General features: G+C 45.3%; 1 protein-coding gene across 6 annotated transcripts in view; it reads right to left on the reverse strand.

The window, feature by feature from the left end:
- ARHGAP39 (Rho GTPase activating protein 39) overlaps positions 1 to 24,306 on the reverse strand; it is a 145,904-nt gene that overhangs the window by 27,751 nt on the left and 93,847 nt on the right. For all 6 annotated transcript variants that reach the window (XM_058565187.1, XM_058565184.1, XM_058565185.1 and 3 more), the window contains exon 4: positions 10,766 to 10,849. In XM_058565187.1, the coding sequence (XP_058421170.1) occupies positions 10,766 to 10,849 (84 nt within the window). The remainder of the gene's footprint in view (positions 1 to 10,765; positions 10,850 to 24,306) is intronic.

Genomic DNA, 24,306 nt, shown 5'->3' on the forward strand with positions numbered 1-24,306 from the left:
AGGATTTTTGCATCTATGTTCATCAGGGATATGGGCCTGTAGTTTTCCTTCTTAGTATTGTCTTTGTCTGGCTTTGGTATCAGGGTGATGTTGGCCTCGTAGAATGTGTTGGGAAGTATTCCATCTTCCTCTATTTTTTGGAATAGTTTGAGAATGATAGGTATTAAATCTTCTTTGAATGTTTGATAAAAATCTCCAGAGAAGCCATCTGGTCCTGGACTTTTATTTTTTGTGAGGTTTTTGATTACTGTTTCAATCTCTTTACTTGTGATTTGTCTATTCAGGTTCTCTATTTCTTCTTGATTCAGTTTTGGGAGGTTGTATGAGTCCAAGAATTTATCTATTTCTTCTAGATTGTCCAATTTGTTGGCATATAGTTTTTCATAGTATTCTCTTATAATCTTTGTATTTCTGTGGTATCCATTGTAATTTCTCCTTTTTCATTTCTAATTTTATTTATTTGAGCTTTCTCTCTTTTTTTCTTGGTGAGTCTGGCTAAGGGTTTATCAATTTTGTTTATCTTCTCAAAGGACCAGCTCTTTGTTTCACTGATCCTTTCTACTGTTTTTCTGGTTTTTGATTTCACTTATTTCTGCTCTGATTTTTATTATTTCCCCTCTTCTGCTGACTTTGGGCTTTGTTTGTTCTTCTTTTCCTAATTCTGTTAGGCGTAGTTTTAGGTTGCTTATTTGGGCTGTATTGCTATGAGTTTCCCTCTCAGGACTGCTTTTGCTGCATCCCATATGAGTTGGTACATTGTATTTTCATTTTTATTTGTCTCCAGATATGATCTGATTTCTCCTTTAATTTCATCAATGATCCATTGGTTGTTCAGTAGCATGTTGTTTAGTTTCCACATCTTTGTCACTTTCCCAGTTTTTTTCTTGTAGTTGATTTCTAGCTTCATGGCATTATGGTCGGAAAAGATGCTTGCTATGATTTCAGTCTTCTTAAATTTATAGAGGCATGCCTTATTTCCCAACATATGGTCTATTCTTGAGAATGTTCCATGCACGCTTGAGAAGAATGTGTACTCTGCTGTGTTAGGATGGAGTGCTCTCTACATATCTATTAAGTCCATCTTGTCAAGTTTTTCATTGAAGTCCATTATTTTATTGACTTTCTGTCCAGATGATCTATCCATTAATGTAAGTAGGGTGTTAAGATCCCCTACTATTATTGTATTGTTGTTAATATCTCCTTTTAGGTTTGTTAATAGTTGCTTTATGTACTTTGGTGCTCCTGTGTTGAGTGCATATATATTTATAAGTGATATGTCTTCTTGGTGGAGCATCCCTTTTATCATTATATATTGCCCCTCTTTGTCTCTCATTACCTGCTTTATCTCGAAGTCAACTTTGTCTGATATAAGTATGGCAACACCTGCTTTCTTTTATTTGCCATTAACTTGGAGTATTGTCTTTTATCCTTTCACTCTGAACCTGTGTTTGTCTTTAGAGCTGAGATGTGTTTCCTGGAGGCAGTACATTGTTGGGTCTTGTTTTTTAATCCATCCCACCACTCTGTGTCTTTTGATTGTACAGTTCAGTCCATTTACATTTAGGGTAATTATTGATATATGAGGGCTTAATGATGCTATTTTACCGCTCATTTTCCAGTTCTTTTGCATTTCTTTTGTTTCTCGTCCCGTGTGTTTTGGACTACTAGTTCAGTTTGGTAGTTCTGTATGGAGGTTCTCTTTGTCTTCTCTTTATTTATCATGTGTGACTCTGTTCTGATTATCTGGTTAGTGGTTACCACGAGGTTTGTATAAAAAATCTTGTGGATGTGATAGTTCATTTTTTTGATGGCCTCTTATTCCCTTAGACTATGTCGATTCGATTCCTTTCCTCTTCCCCTTCTAAGTTATTGTCACGACTTATTCCATCTTGTGTTGTGAGTTTGTGTTTAAAGCGATGAGGTTATATTTATTTTTGGTGTTTTCCTTCCCTTGTTCTTTGGTTTTATAATTAAGTGTTTGCTAATCTATTCTGCTAGAGAGCTGTAATTTTTCTGTTTATTTTTTGAACTATTTTCCTCCTTATTCAAAACTTTGTATCCCCTATCTCTTTTTTTCTCAGGGATGAGGGCCTTCTTGAGCACTTCTTGTAGTGGGGGTCTTGTGGCAAGGAACTCCCTTAGCTTTTGTTTATCAGGGATAGTTGTTATTTCTCCATCATATCTTAAGGATATTTTCACTGGATAGAGTATTCTTGGCTGAAAGTTTTTGTCTTTCAGAATTTTGAATATATTGTTCCACTCTCTCCTAGCCTGTAAAGTTTCTGTCGAGAAATTGGCTGAAAGCCTGATAGGAATTCCTTTGTATGTTATTTTTTTTGTCTAGCTGCCCTTAATATTTTTTCTTTGTCATTCACTTTTGCCAGCTTTACTACTATATGCCTTGGAGAGTGTCTTTTCATGTTGATATATTTAGGAGATCTATTTCTTTCATTCACTGGTATTTCCAGCTCTTTCCCCAGGTTTGGGAAGTTCTCAGCTATTATTTCTTTGAACAAGTTCTCTGCTCCTTTTTCCCTCTCTTCTCCTTCTGGAATACTTATAATCCTTATGTTGGATTTCCTAATTGAGTCAGATATTTCTCAGAGAGTTCCTTCATTTCTTTTTAGTCTTAGTTCTCTTTCCTCCTCCATTTGGAGCATTTCTGCATTGCTGTCCTCAACATTGCTAATTCTTTCCTCCATATTGTCAGCCTGATGTTTAAGGTTTCCAGACTTGTCTTTATCTCCTCTATTGTGTTTTTCATCTCTAAGATTTCTGATTGGTTTTTCTTTATAGTTTCAATCTCTTTTGTGAAGAAATTCCTAATTTCATTGAATTGTCTATCTGTGTTTCTTGTATTTCGTTGAGCTTTTTTATGATAGCTATTTTGAATTCTCTGTCATTCAGGTTATACATTTCTGTGCTTTCAAGATTTATTTCTGGTGCTTGTCATTTTCCTTTTGGTATGGAGATTTAATATATTTTTGCCTACTGACTGTTGGTGTTGGCTTATTTTTCCTCATAGTGAAAATATCTAGTTGTGGTTTCCTCCTGCCACCACTGGGTGGGGGTCAAGAGCTGTGTATTCTGTGCTAGGCTCGACCTGTGGGTGCTCTGGTCAGCCCCTGGCTGAACTGAGGCGTGGCTGTGCTGAAGTACGGCTAGGTTGAAGCAGCTGGGGCTCAGGTGTGGGTGGGCCAAAGAAGCCGGAGCTGAAGTGTGGCTGAGCTTCAGCAAGGCTGAGTGGATACAGCTAGAGCTGGAGCACAGGAACAGCTGGAGCTGGAGTGTGGCTGGGTTGAAGAAGCTGGAGCTGCAGCGTGGCTGGCCCGAAGTAGCTGGTGCCAAGTCAGCTGGAGCCTGAGAGTGGCCAAGCTGAGGCAGCTGGAGCTGCGGAGTGGTTGAGCCGAAGGAGCTGTGGCCAGGGCACAGACGAGCTGATGCAGTTGGGGCTGTGGCGCGGTCAGGCCTGAGCCACTGTAGCCAGGGCGTTGGAGCCGCTGTGACTGGGGCACAGGCACACCAGAGCCGCTGGGGCGCAGGCATGCCGCTGTCACAGGGGCTGGGGCACTGTGGGGCCGCCACTGCTGGTGCCACAGTGTGTGCGCTGCTGCCACCGGGGCTCCAGGGAGCTGCCGCCGCTGGTGCCGGGGCACAGGCAGGCCACTGCTGCTAGTGGGGCTGGGGCACTAAGTGGTTACCACCTCTGGGGCTAGGACACAGGCACACTGCCGCCGCTGAGGCTGGGGATCCGGGGAGCCACCACCTCTGGTGCCGGGGTGTAGGTGTGCTGCTGCCACTGCGGGGGGGGCCGGGGCGCTGGGGGGTCGCCGCTGCTGGGGCCTGGGCAACGGGTGCGCCGCCACTGCTGGGGCTGGGTGATTTGTGTATTCTTTTGCCAATACCACATTGTTTTGATTATGGTAGCTTTATAATAAGTCTTGAAATCAGGTAGTATTGGTCCTCCAACTTTGTTCTCCTTGAATATCATGTTGGCTACTCTGGGTCTTCTGCCTCTCCATATACATTTCAGAATCACTTTGTCAATATTCACAAAATAACTTGCTGGGATTTTGAGTGAGACTGCATTGAATCTATAGATCAAGATACAAAGAACTGACATCTTGATAATATTGAGTCTTCCTATCCATGAACATGGAATCTCTCTCCATTTATTTAGTAGTTCTTCTTTGATCTCTTTCATCCGAGTTTTGCAGTTTTCCTCATACAGATTTTGCACGTATTTTGTTAGATTTATACTTAAGTGTTTCATTTTTTTTTGGTGCTAATGTAAACGTATTGTTTTTAATTTTAAATTCCACTTGTTCATTGCTAGTATATAGGAAAGCGGTTGATTCTTTTGTGTATTTGCCTTGTATCCTGCAACCTTGTATAATCACTTACTAGTTTTAGGAGTTTTTTTTGTCAATTCTTCAGGATTTTCTACATAGACAATCATGTCATCTGTGAACAAAGGCAGTTTTATTTTTTCCTTCCCAATCTGTATACCTTTTATTTATTTATTTTTGTCTTATTACATTAGCAATATGTGTTGATGTTGAAAAGTAGTGGTGAGAGGGACATCCTTTCCTTGCTCCTGATCTTACTGGGAAAGCTTTGAGCTTCTCGTCACTAAGTATGATTAGCTGTAGGGTTTCTGTAGATATTCTTCATCAAGTTAAGGCAGTTCCTCTCTATTCCTAGTTTACTGCGAGTTTTTATCACGAATGGGTGTTGGATTTTGTCAAATGCTTTTTCTGCATCTGTTGATATGATCATGGATTGTTCTTCTTTGGCTTCTTGATGTGATGGATTGTATTGCCTTTCAAATGTTGAACCAGCCATGCATACCTGGTATAAATCTCACTTGGTCGTGGATTATAATTCCTTTTATACATTGTTGGATTTGATTTGCTAATATTTTGTTGAGGATTTTTGCATCTATATTCATGAGAAAGACTGGTCTGCTATTTTCTCTTCTTGTAGTGTCTTTGTCTGGTTTTGGGATTTGGGTAATGCTGACTTCATAAAATTAATTAGGAAGTATCCCCTCTGCTTCTATCTTCTGAAAGAGATTGTAGAGAATTGGTATGATTTCTTCCATAAATGTTTGGTAGAATTCACCAGTGAACTCAACTGGGCCTGGTGCTTTCTGTTTTCGAAGATGATTCATTGTTGATTCAATTTCTTTAACCGATATAGGCCTATTCAGATTATCTACTTCTTCTTGTGTGAGTTTTGGCAATTGTCTTTCAAGGACTTGGTTCATTTCACCTAGGTTATCAAATTTGTTTGCATACAGTTGTTCATAGTATTCCTTTATTATGTTTATAATGTCCATAGGATCTGTAGTGATATCTCCTCTTTCATTTCTGATATCAGTAATTTGTATGCTCTCTTCTTATTTCCTAGCCTGGCTAGAGACTTATTGATTTTATTGAACATTTCTTTTTTTCTTTTTTGGAAACAATTTCATAGTTTATTAAAAATTTTAACACGTAGCTACCACATCTTCCAACCATTCTACTTCTGAATATTTACCCAAGAGAAAAGAAAGCATATATCCATACAAAGACTTGTACACAAATATTCATATCAATTTTACTTGTAATAGTGAAAACCTATAAACAACCTAAATGTCCATCAATTGGTGAGTGGATAAATATACTGTGGTATATCACACAATGGAAACAGAACTACAGGCCATCTTCCCTCAGCAATAAGGAGGAATGAATCACTGATACACAAAACATGGATGAATACAATATTTATGCTGAGTGAAATAATATACTGAGTGGAAGAATCCAGACAAAAATATTGAACATTTTAAGGAACCCATTTTTCATTTTGTTTTCTCTATTAATTTCCTGTTTTCAATTTCATTGATTCCTGCTGTAATTTTTATTATTTCTTTTCTTCTGCTTACTTTAAATTTAATTAGCTCTTTTTTTCTAGTTTCTGAGAATGAAAGCTTATATGATTGATTTTAGATCTGTCTCTTTTTCTAATATATGCATCCTCTGCTATAAATTTCCCTCTAAGTACTGCTTTTGCTGCATCCCACATATTTTGATAAGTTGTGTTTTCATTTTTATTTAGTTCAAAATATTTTAAAATTTCTCTTGTGATTTTTCTTTGACCCATGTGTTATATAGAAGTATGTTGTTTAATCTCCAAGTTTTTGGGGATTTTCCAGCTATCTGTTACTGATTTCTAGTTTAATTCCATCATGGTCTGGAAGGAGATATTGTATTTCTAGTCTTTTAAATTTGTTAAGCTGTGTTTTTATGGCCCAGAATGTGATCTCTCTTGGTGAAATTATTTGATTTTTAAAAATTGCCATTTAATATCTGGTACATATGAATCATATTTATCAAAGTCTGTGTCTGATTACTCTAAAATATAGATCTCATGTGGGTCTATTTCTATTGTCTCTTTTTCTTTTTAATCAGTTCTGGTAATTTTAGACTAAAATTCTGGTGACTGTGTATGAAAAACTGTAGAGATAATTTGAGGCCCTGGGTCTACTTTTTCTGGCAGGCAGTTGGGGTAAGAGCAGATCACTTGGACCCCATCTGGGACTGAGCTGATTGAAGTTGGGCTTATGTTTTGAGGGCTGGTCTACTTATGGCTCACCCTATTCCTAGGTGTAGCCCTTCAGGCGTCCAAGTGGAAACATGGAGTGTTAACTAGAACTCTTCTTTGTGGTTCCTGAACTCTGCTGTTTGGACCTCTAGCCCCATGTAACCACCCAAAGGTCTGCTCAGCTTCTCAGCCTCTCGACTGTCCTGAGGGAGAGGCAGTGTCACATGCATGCCAAGGTGCGCCAATCTCTACACGTTGGCCCTCAAGTCCTCACTCCTCAGTAGATCTCTGATGACTTCAGGATGATTTTGTCTATTTTGTTCTCAGTGTGTAGGCTGGTCTCAGATAAGTTAATCCACCGTGGCAGAAAGTGAAAATCCCAAGTGTCTTAAGAAACCAGTTGTGGGCCGGCCCTGTGGCTTAGCGGTTAAGTGCGCGTGCTCTGCTACTGGCAGCCCGGGTTTGGATCCCGGGCGCGCACCGACGCACCGCTTCTCCGGCCATGCTGAGGCCACGTCCCACATACAGCAACTAGAAGGAGGTGCAACCATGACATACAACTATCTACTGGGGCTTTGGGGAAAAAAAGGAGGAGGATTGGCAATAGATGTTAGCTCAGAGCCGGTCTTCCTTGGCAAAAAGAGGAGGATTAGCAATGGATGTTAGCTCAGGGCTGATCTCCCTCACACACACACAAAAAAGAAACCAGTTGTGTAGTTTGGTCCCTCTGCCTCCATCCTCTGATTGTCACTGGGCCTTTCTGGACAAGGCCACGAGTCCCAGTTACTGGGGGTGGGTGAGACAGGATTTGAAGATCAAGGGTCAGTGACATAAGATAAGGGTGAGACTGAGAGGGCCCCCATGCTGGCTGTGTGGCAGACTGCTCCAGTGTGCTGGGCGCATGGCCCACTCAGCACAGCCAGGATCAAACCCTGGGAGTCGATAACACTGCCCAGGAGCTTGGCCTCACCACCCCAAGAAGAGGTGGCAGCAGGGCTCAGAATGCAGGCTCCCATTCCCAGGAATTCTACTCTTGGTTGCTGGAGGCTGCTCCAGGCCTGCCACCCAGGGCCAGCCAGGCAGAGAGAAGGGTGGCAGTTAGTGTGCCAGGGCCAGGAAACCCTGAAGACTGGCTTTGGAGTCCAAGAAACCTGGGAGTGAACTCCAGCCCATTGCTGCCTGGTGGCAGAGCTTGGGAAAATCACTTACCATCTCTGTCTCAGTGTCCTCATTGGTTCTTATGATGATTAAATAACATAATGTGCATATAATAAAGTCCTTAGCTCAGTACCGATATACAGGACACACTCCGTAAGTGTGAACTATTATTTCTGTGCATCTTTCCCCCGCTCAGCAGATAGTGACACAGCCTCCATGCCAGGCCCTCTGCAGGGGCTGCGATATAAAGAAGGATCCCTGCCTGGGGAAGGGTGCTGGGAGCTGTGGCCTGAGGAGGTGCCTCACTGGCCTGTCAGCCGTGAGCCATCGAGGCTGTGCTGCAGGGTGAGGAAGGTGGGAGAGAGGGTCAGGCAGAGTCAAGAGCACACAAGAGGCCTGCTGGTCAGAGGACACATCTACTCCAGGACCCAAAAGTAGTTCCATCTAGTTAGGGCAGAGATGGGCGAGGATGAGGCAGGAGGAAAGAAGACTTGTAGCCCTGCCCTCCGCCCTGTAGACGGCGCCCCTGGGCTGAAGGGCAGAGGCCAGTGCTGCAGCACATCTGTGTGCGGAGCACCTCCACAGAAGTCTCTCATTCGATTCTCAAGACAGGTCCGAGGCCTATGTGGGCACCTGAGTCACAGGCTCCGTGTCACAGATGGGGAAACAAGCCCTCAGGGGCCCAGAGACAGCCCTCAGTCACGGAGAGCAGATGCCTGGCAGCCAAGTGGGGCCCACCCATGATGGGCGTCCAGCGAGTCTCCTGGTCTGATGGGCCATCTCCCTTACCCTGTCCCTCTGGGCCTCACCCACCCACTCACTGTGCAGGCAGCGTCATCTCTCATCCCCAGGCTGGGCCCCGCTGGGTTTTTTCCATAGCCCCATGCCCCGCATTTCCACCTGACCCCACTGCTCTGCCCTTTTCTTGGAAGCCCTTCCCAAACCCTCACATCCAGTTTCCAGGCCCTGCTGTCTGCTTCTCATCCAGAGTCTCTTAAGCTTGTCCCTCCGGGACCAATGAGTGGCCTGATGGCCCCGCTGCCTGTGGCTGCGTTTTCCATCCAGTCCCACCTCCCTGGCCTGCCCTCGACCTCTGTCTCTTTATGGCTCCTCAAACCCAGGAAGCCTGTCCTTCTCCTCACCTATTCTCTAATTCCCTGTCAACTCTGCTAGGGTGGCAGAAAGACAAGGCAGAGAGACACCACCCATCCCTAAATAAAATGGGATGACTGCCTGATACAGTTGTTCAGCAGACTCTTTCAAACCAGGAGGGAAGGAGGAAAACCTTCCACTATCTCTGGAGATGCTGGAAGTCAGGTGGGCAGGGCAGAGGCAGTGTGGAGACAGCAGGGACAGAGGGCTCCACTCAGCTCAGGGCATCTCTCCCAGGGCCTAAAGAAGAATAGAGACCACTGCACACAAAACCAAAGCTGGAGGAAGTCTGCTCTGCTGCCACCTCCTCAGGGATGCAGCTGTTCTGTGTGGACACCTGGAAGGAGCAAGAGGACCCCTGGACCTGACGCCAAGAGTTTCAGAGGAAAACCTCTGCACTAAAGCTTGTAAGTGCGACTCACAGAGGCACACTCACGTGGAACAAGAAGAAATCATACGTCTGAAGTTATGTTTGAAAAACAACTTGAACTATCCAGTTCTCTGACTGCCTGCAAACCAGGTCCACTGATGCCCCCCGTGCCTGGGCTGGGCAGGCTGTGTGCCAGGCTGTATCCCCACTGCCATCCCTGCCCTACAGCCTCTGAGGCTGCCAGCCCCTGCCCTGCTCAGCGCACAACCCTGGCGGGCAGCATGGGCCAGGCCTGGACAAGCTCCTCCCTGCTTCCCCTCCTCCTCACAAACCCCGTCTCCAGTGCCTGGGACAGGGAGTGTCTTCCCTAGTCTGTCCATAAACATTAGCCTCTCTGTTCTTCCCACTCTGCCTGGGTGAGCACTTCCACTCATGAAACAACAACGTGCTGTTCCCATGTCCAGCCCAAGCGGCACCCAGATGGCAGGGTCATGCAGCACCAGGCCACCAAAGACCAGGTGGGCACGAGCACCCCCCAGGGCGCAGGTGCCTTTGATGGGCCGCCTGCTGGAGCACTGCTCAATCTATGGGGAACATCAAGTTGGGGGACGTGGCCTGTCCTGCCGCGGTGTGGTCAGGCCCCACCAGTCAGCTGCCCACACCTGGAAGCACAGGGAGGCCATGAAACATGCCCAGTCACACAGCCACACTGCTGGACCCCGGGTAGGCTCAGATTCCCTTCCTCATCAACAAACCTAAGTTACCACTTCCAAGCTTGATCTTTAAACTGTCTGAGCAAACCACCAAAGGCCCCTCAGGTCTTCAAATTCCTCCCCACCACTGGTATCACTCCTGTTGGTATGTGCTGGGGGCACCCAGGCCTCCCAGTGGCACAGCACTCCACCTAGCTACCCCACAGCTGGGAGAGGAGGCTCCTGCTCAAGCTTAGACACACAAGTTGGCTGAGGGATGGCCCTTGCCCAGCCTGATAGCTGCTGTACCCCAGGGTCTTGAGGGTCGTCCCCAGAACCTTCCAACATCCTGCAAGGACAGCCCAAGACCAAGAGAGACCAGAGTCTGCTCCTTTTCCCTACGACTAACACTCATCTTCCCGACTTCACCTGGGAAGCACTCCGATGCATAGCTGGGAGCTCCCAGGGATACCACATGCTGAGGACCTCCCAGGACCTCACTCCTCCTCCAGGGACTGGGGGCAGCGCCGTGAGCTCCACGTCTCCCCAAACTAGGCAGTGACAAGATTCTTCCAGGACCAAAAGCTGCCACGTGAGCCTGGGGGCCACTCCAGGAGGCCTTGGCCCAGGATAGTGGCCCCAACAGCCTCTCCTCAGGTTCCACTGGACAGTGCAGGGCCCTGCACGCTGTGCACATCCAACTAGTTGCTTCCTACTGAGCCAGACTCTCCTCCAGCTCATCCAAGAGCTGCCAAGAAAACCACCCTGGGGACAGGAGACAGGGCCAAGCTGAGGCAGTGGGCTCTACCTGTAGTGAAGAAGTTGGCCATCTGCATTGTAATCCCGGTAAATCTCATAGTCCTTCTCAAGGAACACTCCTGGTGGTGGAGAACTGAAATATAGCAAAATGAAAAACAGACATGAATGTTAAGTGTAATCATTTTAAAACATGGTACATTTAAAATAACGTGTCTTTCACTTTTAAGAATATAAGTGTGGCCCTTTCACTTTCTCAGGAATGACCCCAGTGTCCTGGCTCCTGCCCACAAAGCTGTCCCTTTCATCGGATCAAACGGTTATTTCTTCTGCCCTGAGCCCACCTCCCTGCAGTGCTTGACACATGGCTTAGACGGAATGGACTGGAGACCCACCTGTCCTCCAGGAGGGACAGCCCCACTGTCGTCCCGTTCAGAGGTTGGGGTGCAGACTAGGACACTGAGGGCCTGATCCTGGATTTTAGGAGCTTGGATGACTGGAACTGGGGCTACTATTCTAAGGGCATAGCGATGGGTTAGTGAGAATCATAGCTTCGACCAGACATGACCAGATGACCTGAGAAGGAAGCAGCGTTAGAAATACCCTTATGGGGACGGTAAGCTTCTTAAGAGTGGGGGTTTGGAGTACAACAGACACTCAATAAATGAATAAGTAGGTGATTATCTCAGCAGACGTTCAAAGGCATGTGATCAAATTAATATCTATTAATGATTTAAAAAACTCTCAGTAACCCAGAAGTAGAGGAAAATTTACTTAACTTGATCAAGAATATCCATATTAAACCCAAAGCCTTCATGATATTCAGTAGTAAAAGGCTGAAAGCACATCCATTAAAGTCAGGATAAGAAGATGTACTCTCATCAGCAGTATGTAATAGTTTTGGAAATGCTAGTCAACACAATAAGAAAAAAAAGTAAGAGATTTAAATATTTGAAAGAAAGAGATAAAATTATCATTAGTTGTCAACCTAGAAAAACTAAAAGAATCAACTGGAAAACTATTAGAAGTATTAAGAGGGGGCTAGCCCGGTGGCGTAGCAGTTAAGTGTGCGCGCTCTGCTTTGGCTGCCTGGGGTTGGCAGGTTCAGATCCTGGGCGTGCACCAATGCACCGCTGTCAAGCCATGCTATGGCGGCGTCCCATATAAAGCAGAGGAAGATGGGCTCGGATATTAGCCCAGGGCCAATCTTCCTCAGCAAAAAAGAGGAGGATTGGCATTGGAGGTTAGCTCATGGCTAATCTTCCTCACACACATAAAAAAAAAGTATTAAGAGAGACTGGTAATGTAGTATTCACTTATGTAACACATGAAATCAATGGCTTTTCTGTGTTAGCAGTAACTAGTTGGAAACAAAGTTCGCTTCATGATAGCGATAACAAAAATAAAATAAAAGTCCTAGGCATAAATTAACAAGGAAAATGTTGGATCAATATGAATAAAACCTTTTACTTTTTATAATTCCCTTATATACCTTTTATTGAGGTATACATATATTAAATATATTAATATAAATATTTAATATATAACACAGAAACACATAATCTTGGATGGGAAAACTCAATAATCATAAAGATATAATTTCTTTCTAAACCAGTTAATAAATTTAATGTAATTCTAATAATATTTCCAACAGGAAGGAATGTTTTTAGAACTTAGAATGTTTGGAAAGTTAACCCCCAAAATTAAACATAAGAAAAAATTCAGAAATGATAATGGGATAGATCATTTGTACCATCAGATATAAACATAAAGCTACGTAATTAAAACAATATGGCACTAGTGGAGGACTAGACAGCTTACGGAATGCAACAGAAAGGCTAAATATTGACCCAAACATATATAAGAATTTAGCAAATAGGAATTAAAAATTTCATATTTAACAAGTACACTGGAAACAAATCATGTGTCTAGCAACAGGAGCTCACATTAGCTCAGTGTTGTTCACACTGAGAAAGAGAATGCAGCTGTGGGGATACTGTTGTGGAATTTTAAAATTGATAATAGACAGCATTAAGTGGGTTTTTTAATTTTCTTCTATGTGATTACATGTATTTTCTACAACTAATGTGCATTGCTTCTCTAATAAAAATGTCATTGGTTTTTTTAAAAAGTTGAATAAATGAATGGCTAATGTTAACATTGGCTGGTGGTCAATATTTTCAAATGTATAATTATGCTATAGAACAAAAAGCTAGAAATATGAAAAACGATGTATGCAAACACATCTACAAGATACCTATACTTATATCTATATCTGCGTCAGTCAGTGTGTCCCTCCTCTTGCTTCTAACTGGCCACCAAAAGACGACAGAGGTCCTCAAAGCTGAGGGCACCCTGGTCATGGGCCAGTTACAGCCATCAGCCCGTATGCTCTCTGCAGCTTTGCCACTTGTGCCCAGACCAGGCTGACACACAGTTCTTTCTTCAAAGTCAAAGCCAACGCTGTCTTTCCACCGCTGGGCTGTGACCTTCACCTCAACATCCTGGAGGCACCCGGACTCCTCCTGTTGGACTCGATGGCGTCACAGCTCCCTGGGCCCTTAGGGGGTCTGACACTCCATTCCCGACTCCAGCCACCAGTGACCAGGGCTGTCGCCTCTCCTCCAGACCGCTGCTGACCAACCAGAGCACCAACTCCACACTGAGCCCAGGCTGGGGACAGGGACACGAGGCCGGTGAGGCAGACACAGTGCTGCTCCCATGGAGCTCACACTCTGTAGAGTCTACCACGGAATGAACCAGAACCACCTGTAGGACCCAGACAGGGAGCAGCCCCAGGGAGGGAGGCCAGGGACAGCTCTCTGAGAGGGGCGTTTGAGCAGTGAATGGGGGAAACAGGAGACAAGACAGAGTTTGGCACACCCCAGGAACAGAAAGTAGGCCCCTGTGCTGAGGTGCAGGGAGTGGTGAGTGGGGTACAGAGGGGCCTGAGCCAGATCATGCAGTGCCCTCTGGGCTGCCCACAATGGAAAGCATGCACTTCACTTTAGGTCAGGGGTCAGCAAACTATAGCCTATCAGCCAAGTCCAGGCTGCTGCCTGTTTTTGTACAGCCTGTGAGCTAAGAATGGTTTTTATATTTTTAATTTTTTGTGTGTGAAATGTGAAAATTACAAGAGATTCAAATTTCAGTGTCCATAAGTAACATGTTATTGGAACACAGTCCTGTTCACTCATCTCCATGCTGTCTGTGGCTGCTTTTGCATGAAACAGCAGACCGGAATAGTTGCGACAAAACCAGATGCAGTGCTCTCATCCCTTCGCATTGCTGCTCAGCACAGTGCAAAGTGCAGCGACACAGCTGTAACTCAACAGTGTCGAGTGCCACACACAGCGTCATTCTGTGACATTTTATGTTTTTATTACCAGTGCACACCCATAACGTCACAATAAAAAGAGAAAAGTGGACCTTGAATGTTATGCTTTTAAGGCATGGTGGAGTGTGGGCTCTATATTGCTGGATCAGACGGAAAGCACCATGCCCATTATGCAGAGACACACAGCCTTGCTAAAAGAAGATGTATCAACCTCACTGGACCAAGCACTCATCACAATGTTCCCAACTTGTACAATAGTCAGAGAAAAGTTTAGACAGGAACAGAGACCCTAAAATCGAAATCTTATCACAGCAGAACTACTTCACAAAATGTAAATGACTCTTATACCACATAAGTTCCCAAGTGGCTCATTTGTTAGCCAAGCAGGGAAAGCTGTTCACTGATGGTGAGTCAATTAAATCATGTTGATTCAACAGCTAAAATCACGTGTCCAGGGAAAATAAACTTGCTCAAGACTATTAGCCTTTTGGCAAGAACTGCTGCTTGAAGAGTTGAGGACAATGAGAGCAACATCAATAGTCAAATGCTTCAAGTGGTTTTCCTGGGCTCTTGATGGTCAACAGATGTTACTAATACTGTTCAGTTGCTGTTATTTTTTAAATTTTTTTATTTTGGTGAGGAAGACTAGCCCTGAGCTAACATCCGTTGCCAATCCTCCTCTTTTTGCTGAGGAAGACTGGCCCTGGGCTAACATCTGTGCCCATCTTCCTCCACTTTATATGGGACGCTGCCACAGCATGGCTTGATAAGTGGAGCGTCAGTCTGCGCCTGGGATCCAAACCCGCGAACCCCGAGCTGCTGAAGCGGAGTGCGTGAACTTAACTGCTATACCACCAGGCAGGCCCCGTCAGTTGCTGTTATTTTATTCAAGGAGTCAATGCTGAGTTTGAAGTGACCAAGGTATTAGCCTCTATGAATCATCTATGTGAAACAATTACAACTGAGATTATTTTCAAAGAAGTTGAGAAAACATGTAATTTAGTACAACCTGAAGCAGAATCTGCTAAGATGGGTCACAACTGATCATGCTAAGAATTTGTGTGGATCAGAAAAGGCTTAGTTGAAAAATTTACAAAGCATGTGAAAATGTAAGGTGTTTGAAGACTCGGGTTATTTACTGCATCATCGTTAGCAGTTCCTTTGCAGAACAGATCTGAGTCTATCATAGGATGGAGTTATCGCAATAGCAGTGTCCGCAGTGAACCTCATTCACTCTCGTGGACTTCGCCGTCATCAGTTCCATGGATTTTTGTTGGAAACAGAAGCTAAGTATCCTGCCCTGCCCTGCCACACAGCACTTCAACACCTTGACAGTGGACAAGCTTTACTGCAATTGTTTTAAAACTCAAGGCTGAGACTGAAATTTTCTGAATGAGAGAAACCCCTCTCAACCACTATTATCAAACAATGAATGTGGGGTGTTTTTCTTTTTGCAGACTTGATAATGTTTCTTAATGAATTCAACCTAAAATTACAAGGCAAACAGTGCTTATATGAGGAACTTGTGTGGCAGTGAAGTCACTCTGACGACAACTGACGTCTGAGCCACGAGTCACAGCAAGCTGCTTTATCCACTTCCCACGCCGTCAAACATGAAAGCAAGACACAGGATCTCCATTCCCACACAAACTGGCAGCAGACGTACTTTCCAAGCTCAAACGACAGTTCCAGCAGGAGTTTTCAGACCTTAATGTAAGTGCAAGTGTAAAGGAAATTTCCACATTTCAAAATCCATTTAACTGTGTAATTGAGGAGCTTCCATCGAACCTTCAGTTAGAAGTGATGAATCTGCAATGTAATGACTTGCTAAAAGGCAAAAATCAAGAGAGGAATCTAACAGAATTTGATAAATGCTTTCCAAGTGATGACTATGTTCAATCAAATTCATAAGCTCATGGACTGATACCAGTATTTGGCAGTACCTATATGTGTAAAAAGACATTCTCAAGGATGAAACATGTAAAATCTCATCACAGCCATAACAGATAAGCATCTGTAGTGGGTTTTGATGACAGGGAATGGCAACTCCCTTTGGTTCCTCTGAGCAGCCACACTGGCCTTCCTGCTGTTCCCTTAGCGCACTAAGAACCCTCTCTCCTCAGGACTTGGCACCTGGTGCTTCCTCTGCTTGAGCAGCCTCCCCTTGGACCTGACATGGCTTGTCCTCACAGGATTCAGGTTCCTGCTGAAAACAAACCGTCATGAGGAGACAACTCAATCAATTGAACTTGACCCGGAACTGACACAGATGATGGAATTAGTAACAAGGACCTTAAGGGTTATTAAAACTGTATTCTCTATCCGTATGTTCAAAAGCTAGAAAACAGACTGAACATGTTAAGTAGAGAAATGAGATAAATAAAAAGACCCAAATCAAAGTTCTGGAGAGGAACGCCACAACGTCTGAAATGAGAAACACACCAGGACGGATTCATTACAGAAGAAAAGACTAGGAATTTGAAAGCACAGCAAAGAAAGTAGCTAAAATGAAACACAGAGAAAACAAAGATTAAAAGGAAAGAAAGGAAGGAAGAAAAAGAAAATAAAGAAGAAGAAAACCCAAGAGCATCAGTGAGCTGTGGGACAACTTCGAGTGGCCTAACATACATGTGGTTGAATCCTGATGGGGATCCACAAAAAGACAGCTGAGGGAAAAAAATGACTGAAAATTTCCCAAACTTGATGAAAACTATAAACCTACAGGTCCAAGAAGCTCAATGAACCCCGAGCACAAGAAACACAGAGAAAACTACATCAAGGCAAACCATAAACAAATTGCTTGAAATCAGCAATACAGAGAAAATCTTAAAAGCAGCAGAGTGAAAGGACCCATTATGCACAGAAATACAAAGTGAAGATGAGATTTCTTGTCAGAAATGATGCAAGCTAGAAGAGAGCGGTGCTGCAAAATGGAAACACCTGTCCACCTAGAATTCTAGAGCCAGTAGAAACATATTTCAAAAATGAGAGTCGGGGCCGGCCCGGTGGCGCAAGCGGTTAAGTGCGCGCGCTCCGCTGCAGCGGCCCGGAGTTCGCTGGTTCGGATCCCGGGCGCGCACCGACGCACTGCTTGGAAGGCCATGCTGTGGCGGCGTTCCATATAAAGTGGAGGAAGATGGGCACGGATGTTAGCCCAGGGCCAGTCTTCCTCAGCAAAAAAAGAGGAGGATTGGTGGATGTTAGCACAGGGCTGATCTCCTCACAAAAAAAAAAAAAAAAATGAGAGTGAAATACTTTTTAAAAAATATAAAAGTAAAAGAAGTCATTACCAGCAGACTTGCATTACAAGCAATGTTTAGTGAAGTCTTCAAGCAGAAGGAATGACACCAGATAGAAATCTACAACAGAAATGAAGAGCACTGGAAATGGTAACTATGCATTAATGTTAAAAACGTTTTCCTTTTATTTAAATCTTTTTAAAAGGTAATTGGCTGCTTAAAGCAAAAATAACAACAATGTAGCAAGAGGTTTATAACACATAGAAATAAAATATACGACAGCAATAGGACGATGTCTGGGGGTATGTTAGGTTCTTACACCACGTATATAGTGGTATGACACCGCCTAAATGTTGACTCTGATCAGTTACTATATACTGGCAACCACAAAACAACCACTAAAAACACAGCAAAGAGTAAAAAAACATAGCAGAGAGATAAAGTGGGAAAAAAAAACTCAACCCAAAAGAAGAAAAAAAGAAAAAGATAAAGAATAGATGAGACAAATAAAAAAATAAATAGCAAAATGACAGATTTAAACCCAACCATAGAAATAATCATATTAAATGTGAGTGGTCTAAAACCCCCAATTAAAAGGCAGAGACTGTCAGATTGGATAAAAAAGCAGGACCCAACAACATGCTGCCCTCAAGAAAATCAAAGTAAAAACAAAGAAATAGGTTAAAAGCAAAAGGCTGGAAAAAGAGATACCACACCAACAGTAATCAAAAGAAACCTAGAGTGCCTATATTAATGTAAGTAGATTTTGGAGCAAAGAATATTACTAGGAATCAAGAGAGTCATTTCATAATGATAAAGGGATCAATTCACCAAGAAGACATAACAACTGTAAACGATGGGGCTGGCCCAGTGGCGTAGTGGTTAAGTTCGTGTGCTCCATTTCGGTGGCCCGGGGTTTGTGGTTTTGGATCCTGGGCGTGGACCTATGCCCTGCTCATCAAGCCATGCTGTGGTGGTGTCCAACATACAAAATTGAGGAAGATGAGCACAGATGTTAGCTCAGCAACAATCTTCCTCTAGCAAAAAGAGGAGGACTGGCACCAGATGTTAGCTCCGGGCCAATCTTCCTCACACACACAAAAATAATAATAATAATTAATTAAAAAAACCCCAACAATTGTAGGTGTTTATGCACCTAACTACAGAGCTGCAAAATACTCATGGGTATTTACCTGTGAGAAATCCAAGCATATGTCTGTACAAAGATTTTACATGAATGTTCACAGCTGTTTTATTTGTAAGAGCCAAACTTGGAAGCAACCCAAAGGCCCATAAGGAGACAGGTCCATAAAATGGAATACTACTCAGCAGTGAAAAAGGAATAAATTACTGACATATGTGAAAACTTGTCAAAACACTTACGTGGAGTGAAAGACGGCAAAAAAGAGTACATACTGTTTGATCCCATCTATATAAAATCCTACAAAATGCAAACTAATCCAAAGTGACAGATGGCAGATCACTGGTTCCTTGGGAATGGGGGGCAGTACAGAGAGGGGCTGGGGGGACAAGGGAGGGTCAAGGAAACTGTCAGGGTGATGGAGATGTGCACTGTCGTGCTTGTGGTGGTTTCATGGGTGTACACATGCACCAAACCTTTACAAGATGCTTTACACATGGGTGGTGCTGCCTGTCGATTTCCCCTCTGTGAAGCAGGGAGGCAGGAAGAAAATGAAGCAGGAGGATTTTCTCTTTTCTTTATACTTTCTTTGACTACTTTAAGGTTTTTTGTGAAAATTTATATCTTCATAATTGGGGGGATGGACAGTAAAGCTACTTCCAATTTGGAAAAAAAACCCACACCTGCCTCACGCAAAGCCCTTGCCCTGAGGAAGCAAAGCTGTTGAGGGGGTTGTTTCTGTCCCTCTGGGTGGGTGGGGCGTCCCTTCAAAAACTGAACTGTAGGGGCCGGCCCCATGGTGCAAGCGGCTAAGTGTGTGCGCTCCGCTGCGGCAGCCCGGGGTTCACCGGTTCAGATCCCGGTGTGCACCAACTCATCGCTTGTCAAGCCATGCTGTGGCGGTGTCCCATATAAAGTGGAGGAAGATGGGCACGGATGTTAGCCCAGGGCCAGTCTTCCTCACCAAAAAAAAAAAAAAAAAAAAAGAACTGAACTGGAAATCCCAATAAAACCTAGGTCAAGGACCCAGTGGGTGGGGGCTGGCCCCGGACCTGCAGGACCCAGAGCCCTGGGGCCCCTCTGCCTCAACCACGCTCTGTCCCAAGGAGCTCCGTCAGCCAGTCCAGCGCCACCCTGTGCCAGACACAGGCTGCCCCTGTCGGGGTAGGAGACCAGCGACCTGGAAGGATGCAGGGGAGGGGGCAGGCAGGGGATAGGCACTGTGGTAGGGATGGCAGCAGAGAGCAGGCCTCAGTCTGGCCCCGGAGTTGCTGGCAATGCGGCAGCGGCTCCTGGGCAGAGGCCGAGTCCTGCTGTGGCCTGAATGCTGCCTTTGTGCCACCAGGCCGACCCTGCACAGGGCGCCCGCCCAAAGGTCAGATGGAAACTTGGACTCAGGCAGCCTCTGCTTGCTGCCTCCAGGGTGTGTGGGTGGGGAGGGTGGAGGCAGCTGGTCACCCCCAGTCCAGTCCTGCCCAGTCCTATCAGAGCCCTTGTCCCTCAGGCCGCAACCTGCTGCTCTGCTGAGGAGCCATGGGGGTTGAGGGCCTGTTCTCCCAAAACAGGCTTTTCTGCCTAAGAGCTACGTAGAGCTTCTTCCCACCCCACACCCCTCACAAACTGCAAGCCTGACACTGCCGCCCCTCACCTCAGCCTTGAGACACAGTACCCAGTGACCATCCCCTCCCCAAACTTCCCTGTCTGGAAATCAGGCTGGAGGAGGGATGGGAAGCGCCCTGACAGGAGGCCCCAGCCAGGAAGGGGAAATGGGGAGACACACATGTGGGCCTCTGTCTCCCTCAGGATTGGCTTCCTGCACCCCCACCTGACAGAGACCACAGGGGGCTGTGGGAGGCCCGTGCCGCCCTGCTCAGCAGGGGTCTACCCCATCTTTCCCTGCCAGTTCTCACCAGGACAGGGCCAGCACACAGCAAATTCAGCCAGTTTGCCCACGTGCTGGACACTGAATTAGCCTCATTTTCCTCTTGGGAACAATCAAAGTTAAACAAACAAAAACAGACAAAGCCAATGAAGTCAGAAGATAAGGGAGACAAACCTACAGACCCCACAGGGAGAGAAAGGCGCTCAGAAACTCTGCCTGTTACTCACGCACACTGTCACAGGAAGTGAGAGGGAGCAGGGCTCAGATCTGTCGTGTAAGCAGATACCACAACCAGGCGCCCGCCTACCGAACACGGAGGCTAAGTGAATCTCCCGTGGGGAAGACACGATGATAATCATCCTGGAGAGGAGCAAGAAGGACCAGGATCACTGGAGGAAAGTGCTTTAGAAAATCAGCACACTTAACAGAAGCTTTCAGAACATGTTCAGCGGAACAAGATGAGAGTGCTGTTTTTGTAGGTTAGAAAAAGGTTAAATATTACTGATTTCATATGGCTTGATCTGCTCATTAAGGGTACATATGTAAGAAAAACCTCAATGAGAGAGACGGATGGGGCACAGGTTGTTAGAATCTCAGTAAATTAGTGAAAAAAAGATTAAAAAGCACAAAATTCTTTGTTTTCAATAAGACTAAAAATTTTTTAATGATATCCTTGAATACAAAAAGACATACACCGGGGCCGGCCAGGTGGCGCAAGCAGTTAAGTGCACGCACTCCGCTGCGGCGGCCCGGGGTTCGCCAGTTCGGATCCCGGGCGTGCACTGACGCACTGCTTGGCAAGCCATGCTGTGGCGGCGTTCCATATAAAGTGGAGGAAGATGGGCATGGATGTTAGCCCGCGGCCAGTCTTCCTCAGCAGAAAAAAAAAAAAAAAAGAGGAGGATTGGCAGATGTTAGCTCAGGTCTGATCTTCCTCACATACACACACACACACACACACACACACACACACACACAAAGACATATACCATTCAAACTGTGGCAAAAGTGACACACACACGACGTGAACGGAGCAAGTGAAGAGGATCAGCAAGTATTGCAACACAAGACACCAGGAGCACACATGTGGTGGCAGAGGGTGGGCCCCGGCCCTGCGTCTAACTTGGGTGGGCTCTGAGCCTCCTACATTACAAGGCCTAATAGTAAATCCAGCACTGTGATGTTCCTGGGAGCCCTAACTAAAGCTACTAGGTGGCTACGAGGAAGAAGTCAGGAAAACCCTACCACACTAACAAGTAAACAGTATGATCGGGAACAGCAACAGGGCCTCACGGGAAAGGGTTTTCTGATGGCAAAGGGCATGTCAATGTGGAAGACATAACATGGTTCACTCAGACACGTTGGTTAATGCAGGACAGAAACATGCAGAGCTAAACCCACATGGCAGAGAGAGGCGTCCTGTGGGGACTCAAGGCCCAGACTGCGACATAAAAAGGAAAATATAAGAATAAGTAGTTGATACAGTGAAAGCCACAAATGAACATGGAATTTCATACTCTTAAACTGAGAAAACTATTTTTCAAGTGTCCACAAAATATTTTCAAATTGGATCATTACTTATATAACAAAGAAGCACAATAAATTTTAAAAAGCAGAAATTTTAGACTCTATTCCTTGGATACAATATAATTATTAGAATAAATCACAGAAGTTAAATAAACCCCGCACTCTTGAAAATTAAAACAAAATTCTCCTGAGTAGGGTCAGGGGTGGCCGAGTTGCTCAGTGTGGCGACCCTCGGGGACAGGGCCGAGCAGAGCTGGCGCCCCGACGAAGGCCCTTCTTTGGGGAGCAGGGCCCAGACCTGCCCCAGGACGGAAGGTCAGCACTTTGGAGAGGAGACTTTGGAGACCTGCAGACTGCGCCTCCCAGGCCCCGGGCAGCCGGAGCCAGCACGCCTGCCCGGCACTGTGCAGGGGCCACAGAGAGCAGCCACGCCTGGATCCTCCAGGCCAGAGCTCCTCCTCACCTGGACTCCCGGCCTGGGAGGACTCCCAGCCCTTTCCAAAAGGTACCCAACTCAGGCAGTCAAGTCCAACTGCACCCAACCTGACTTGCATCCTAAACTGAGGCACCTTACCAGCGATTCGTTGGATGTTGTATGTGAGAGCACATGTGTGTGCATGCATGTGTGCACTGTGTATGTGTGTGTGCATGTGTGTCCTGTGGCACAACTGCCAGGGAAAAGGATGGCTCTACTTGTGCAAACCTGGCACACAGAGAGAAAATACCTCTGTGAGCTCGATGACAGCTGTTGCTCGTTAAAACCAAGGAGATTTTTAGTAGATGATGCTCCATTCTGTAAATTTCGTGAACCCTCTCAGCAGAATCGCTCTTACCTGCCACGAACATAGGTGGCGGCTGGTCACGAGCCAGAGCAGTCCCAGGCGGAAGGCCAGCCCTGGGAGGGGAGATGGGGCCGATGTTCTGGCCAACAAGCGCTGGACTCAGCTCACTCTCAAAAATGAGAGAAAAACGTGGTATATTTTCTGACCAAGAGAACAAATTTACCATTAACAGATTTTTGCAGAGGAGAAAGGAAAGAACCACCTGAAGAAGAACAAAGTAAGAAGGAACCACGAGCAAAGAAACATAAAACGTGGGCAAATCTACACAAGCGCCATCTGAACAGGAAGAAAGACGCCCACAGCTTAGAACTGTGTGGCCTCGGGCAGAAACCCACACTGGACCAGAGTGGAGTCACACTGCAGGCGCCCTGCTCGGCGGGAGAAAGGCAGAAACTGCTTCAGATGCCTGACAGGTCAAACATTTGTTGTTAGTGCCTTTGAGTCAATCCCGACTCCTTTGCTGTGGACAGCAAAGATGGTTGACCCCTGCCAGGTCTTCCTGCGCCATCCTCTCCCCTTCCAGCCTGTATCAGACGATGCTCCGCTGCTATTCACAGGGTTTTCATGGCCAATTTTTCAGACGTGGGTAGACAGGTCCTTCTTCCTAGTCTGTTTTAGTCTGGAAGCTCTGCTGACACCTGTCCACCAAGGGTGACCCTGCTGGTATTTGAAATCCCGGTGGCATAGCTTTCAGCATCACAGCAACATGCAGCTGCCACAGTGTGACAACCGACAGAGGGGTGGTGTGGTTTCCTGAGCAGGACATGAACCTGGGGCGTGGCGGTGAGAGCACAGAATCTTAACCACTAGACCACCCAAGTCAAACAGGCCCATGAATATTTTAAGTATAACCACTGAAGAAAAATCTCACAGAATAATAAGATATATAACTTCCTGACCAAAGGAGGGGAAAATAAAATAAAACCTACTTAATCTAGTAGAAGGCAAAAATAAATAAATAAATGAATAAAAGAAAGGGAGCCCGATATTTCTCTATAATAGTAATAGCCAACAATAAGATAACACAAAATTAGGAACTATTCACACCAGCAACAGAAATCGTAAAATAGCGGAGAACTAAAGACTGCAGAGACCTCATGAGCATCCAAGAGGCGGTGTGAACACATGAGCCAGCACTCACAGGGGACGAGCTAGTGTGATAGAGGGGTCAGCACTCCTCAAAATGAAAGTCAATGAATCCAATGCAAATTCCCCTTGAATTTTCTGAGGAACTTGAACTCTAAAATTTACATAATAGAATAAAAGTCCACAACTAGCTACGACAGTCTTAAACACAAAGAGGAGAAAGGGAGACTTCCCCCCAAACATGTGACACACTAAGGGCTTGGGTGGTGCTGCTGTGGGGACAGACGGATGGCCACTGGGCAACAGCGCAGGCTCAAGTGTGGTTTGGGGGATAAAGTGAGCATGGGTGAAGCAGCACACCCATTGCTGGGCAAAGGTGGACAGTTTAGGAGATGAAAAGTGCCTTCCTCCTGGCCCCACACAAAGGTGGCTCCAGACAGACTGAGGCCTCAGTTAACACAAGACACGTAAGGGAATATCCTGGGGCCTAGGCCAAGGAACAATCTTTAAACAAAACATTAAAAACATAAACCACACAG

The sequence above is a fragment of the Diceros bicornis genome, chromosome 21 (genome assembly GCF_020826845.1).
Source record: "Diceros bicornis minor isolate mBicDic1 chromosome 21, mDicBic1.mat.cur, whole genome shotgun sequence".
Classification (NCBI taxonomy): Eukaryota; Metazoa; Chordata; class Mammalia; order Perissodactyla; family Rhinocerotidae; genus Diceros; species Diceros bicornis.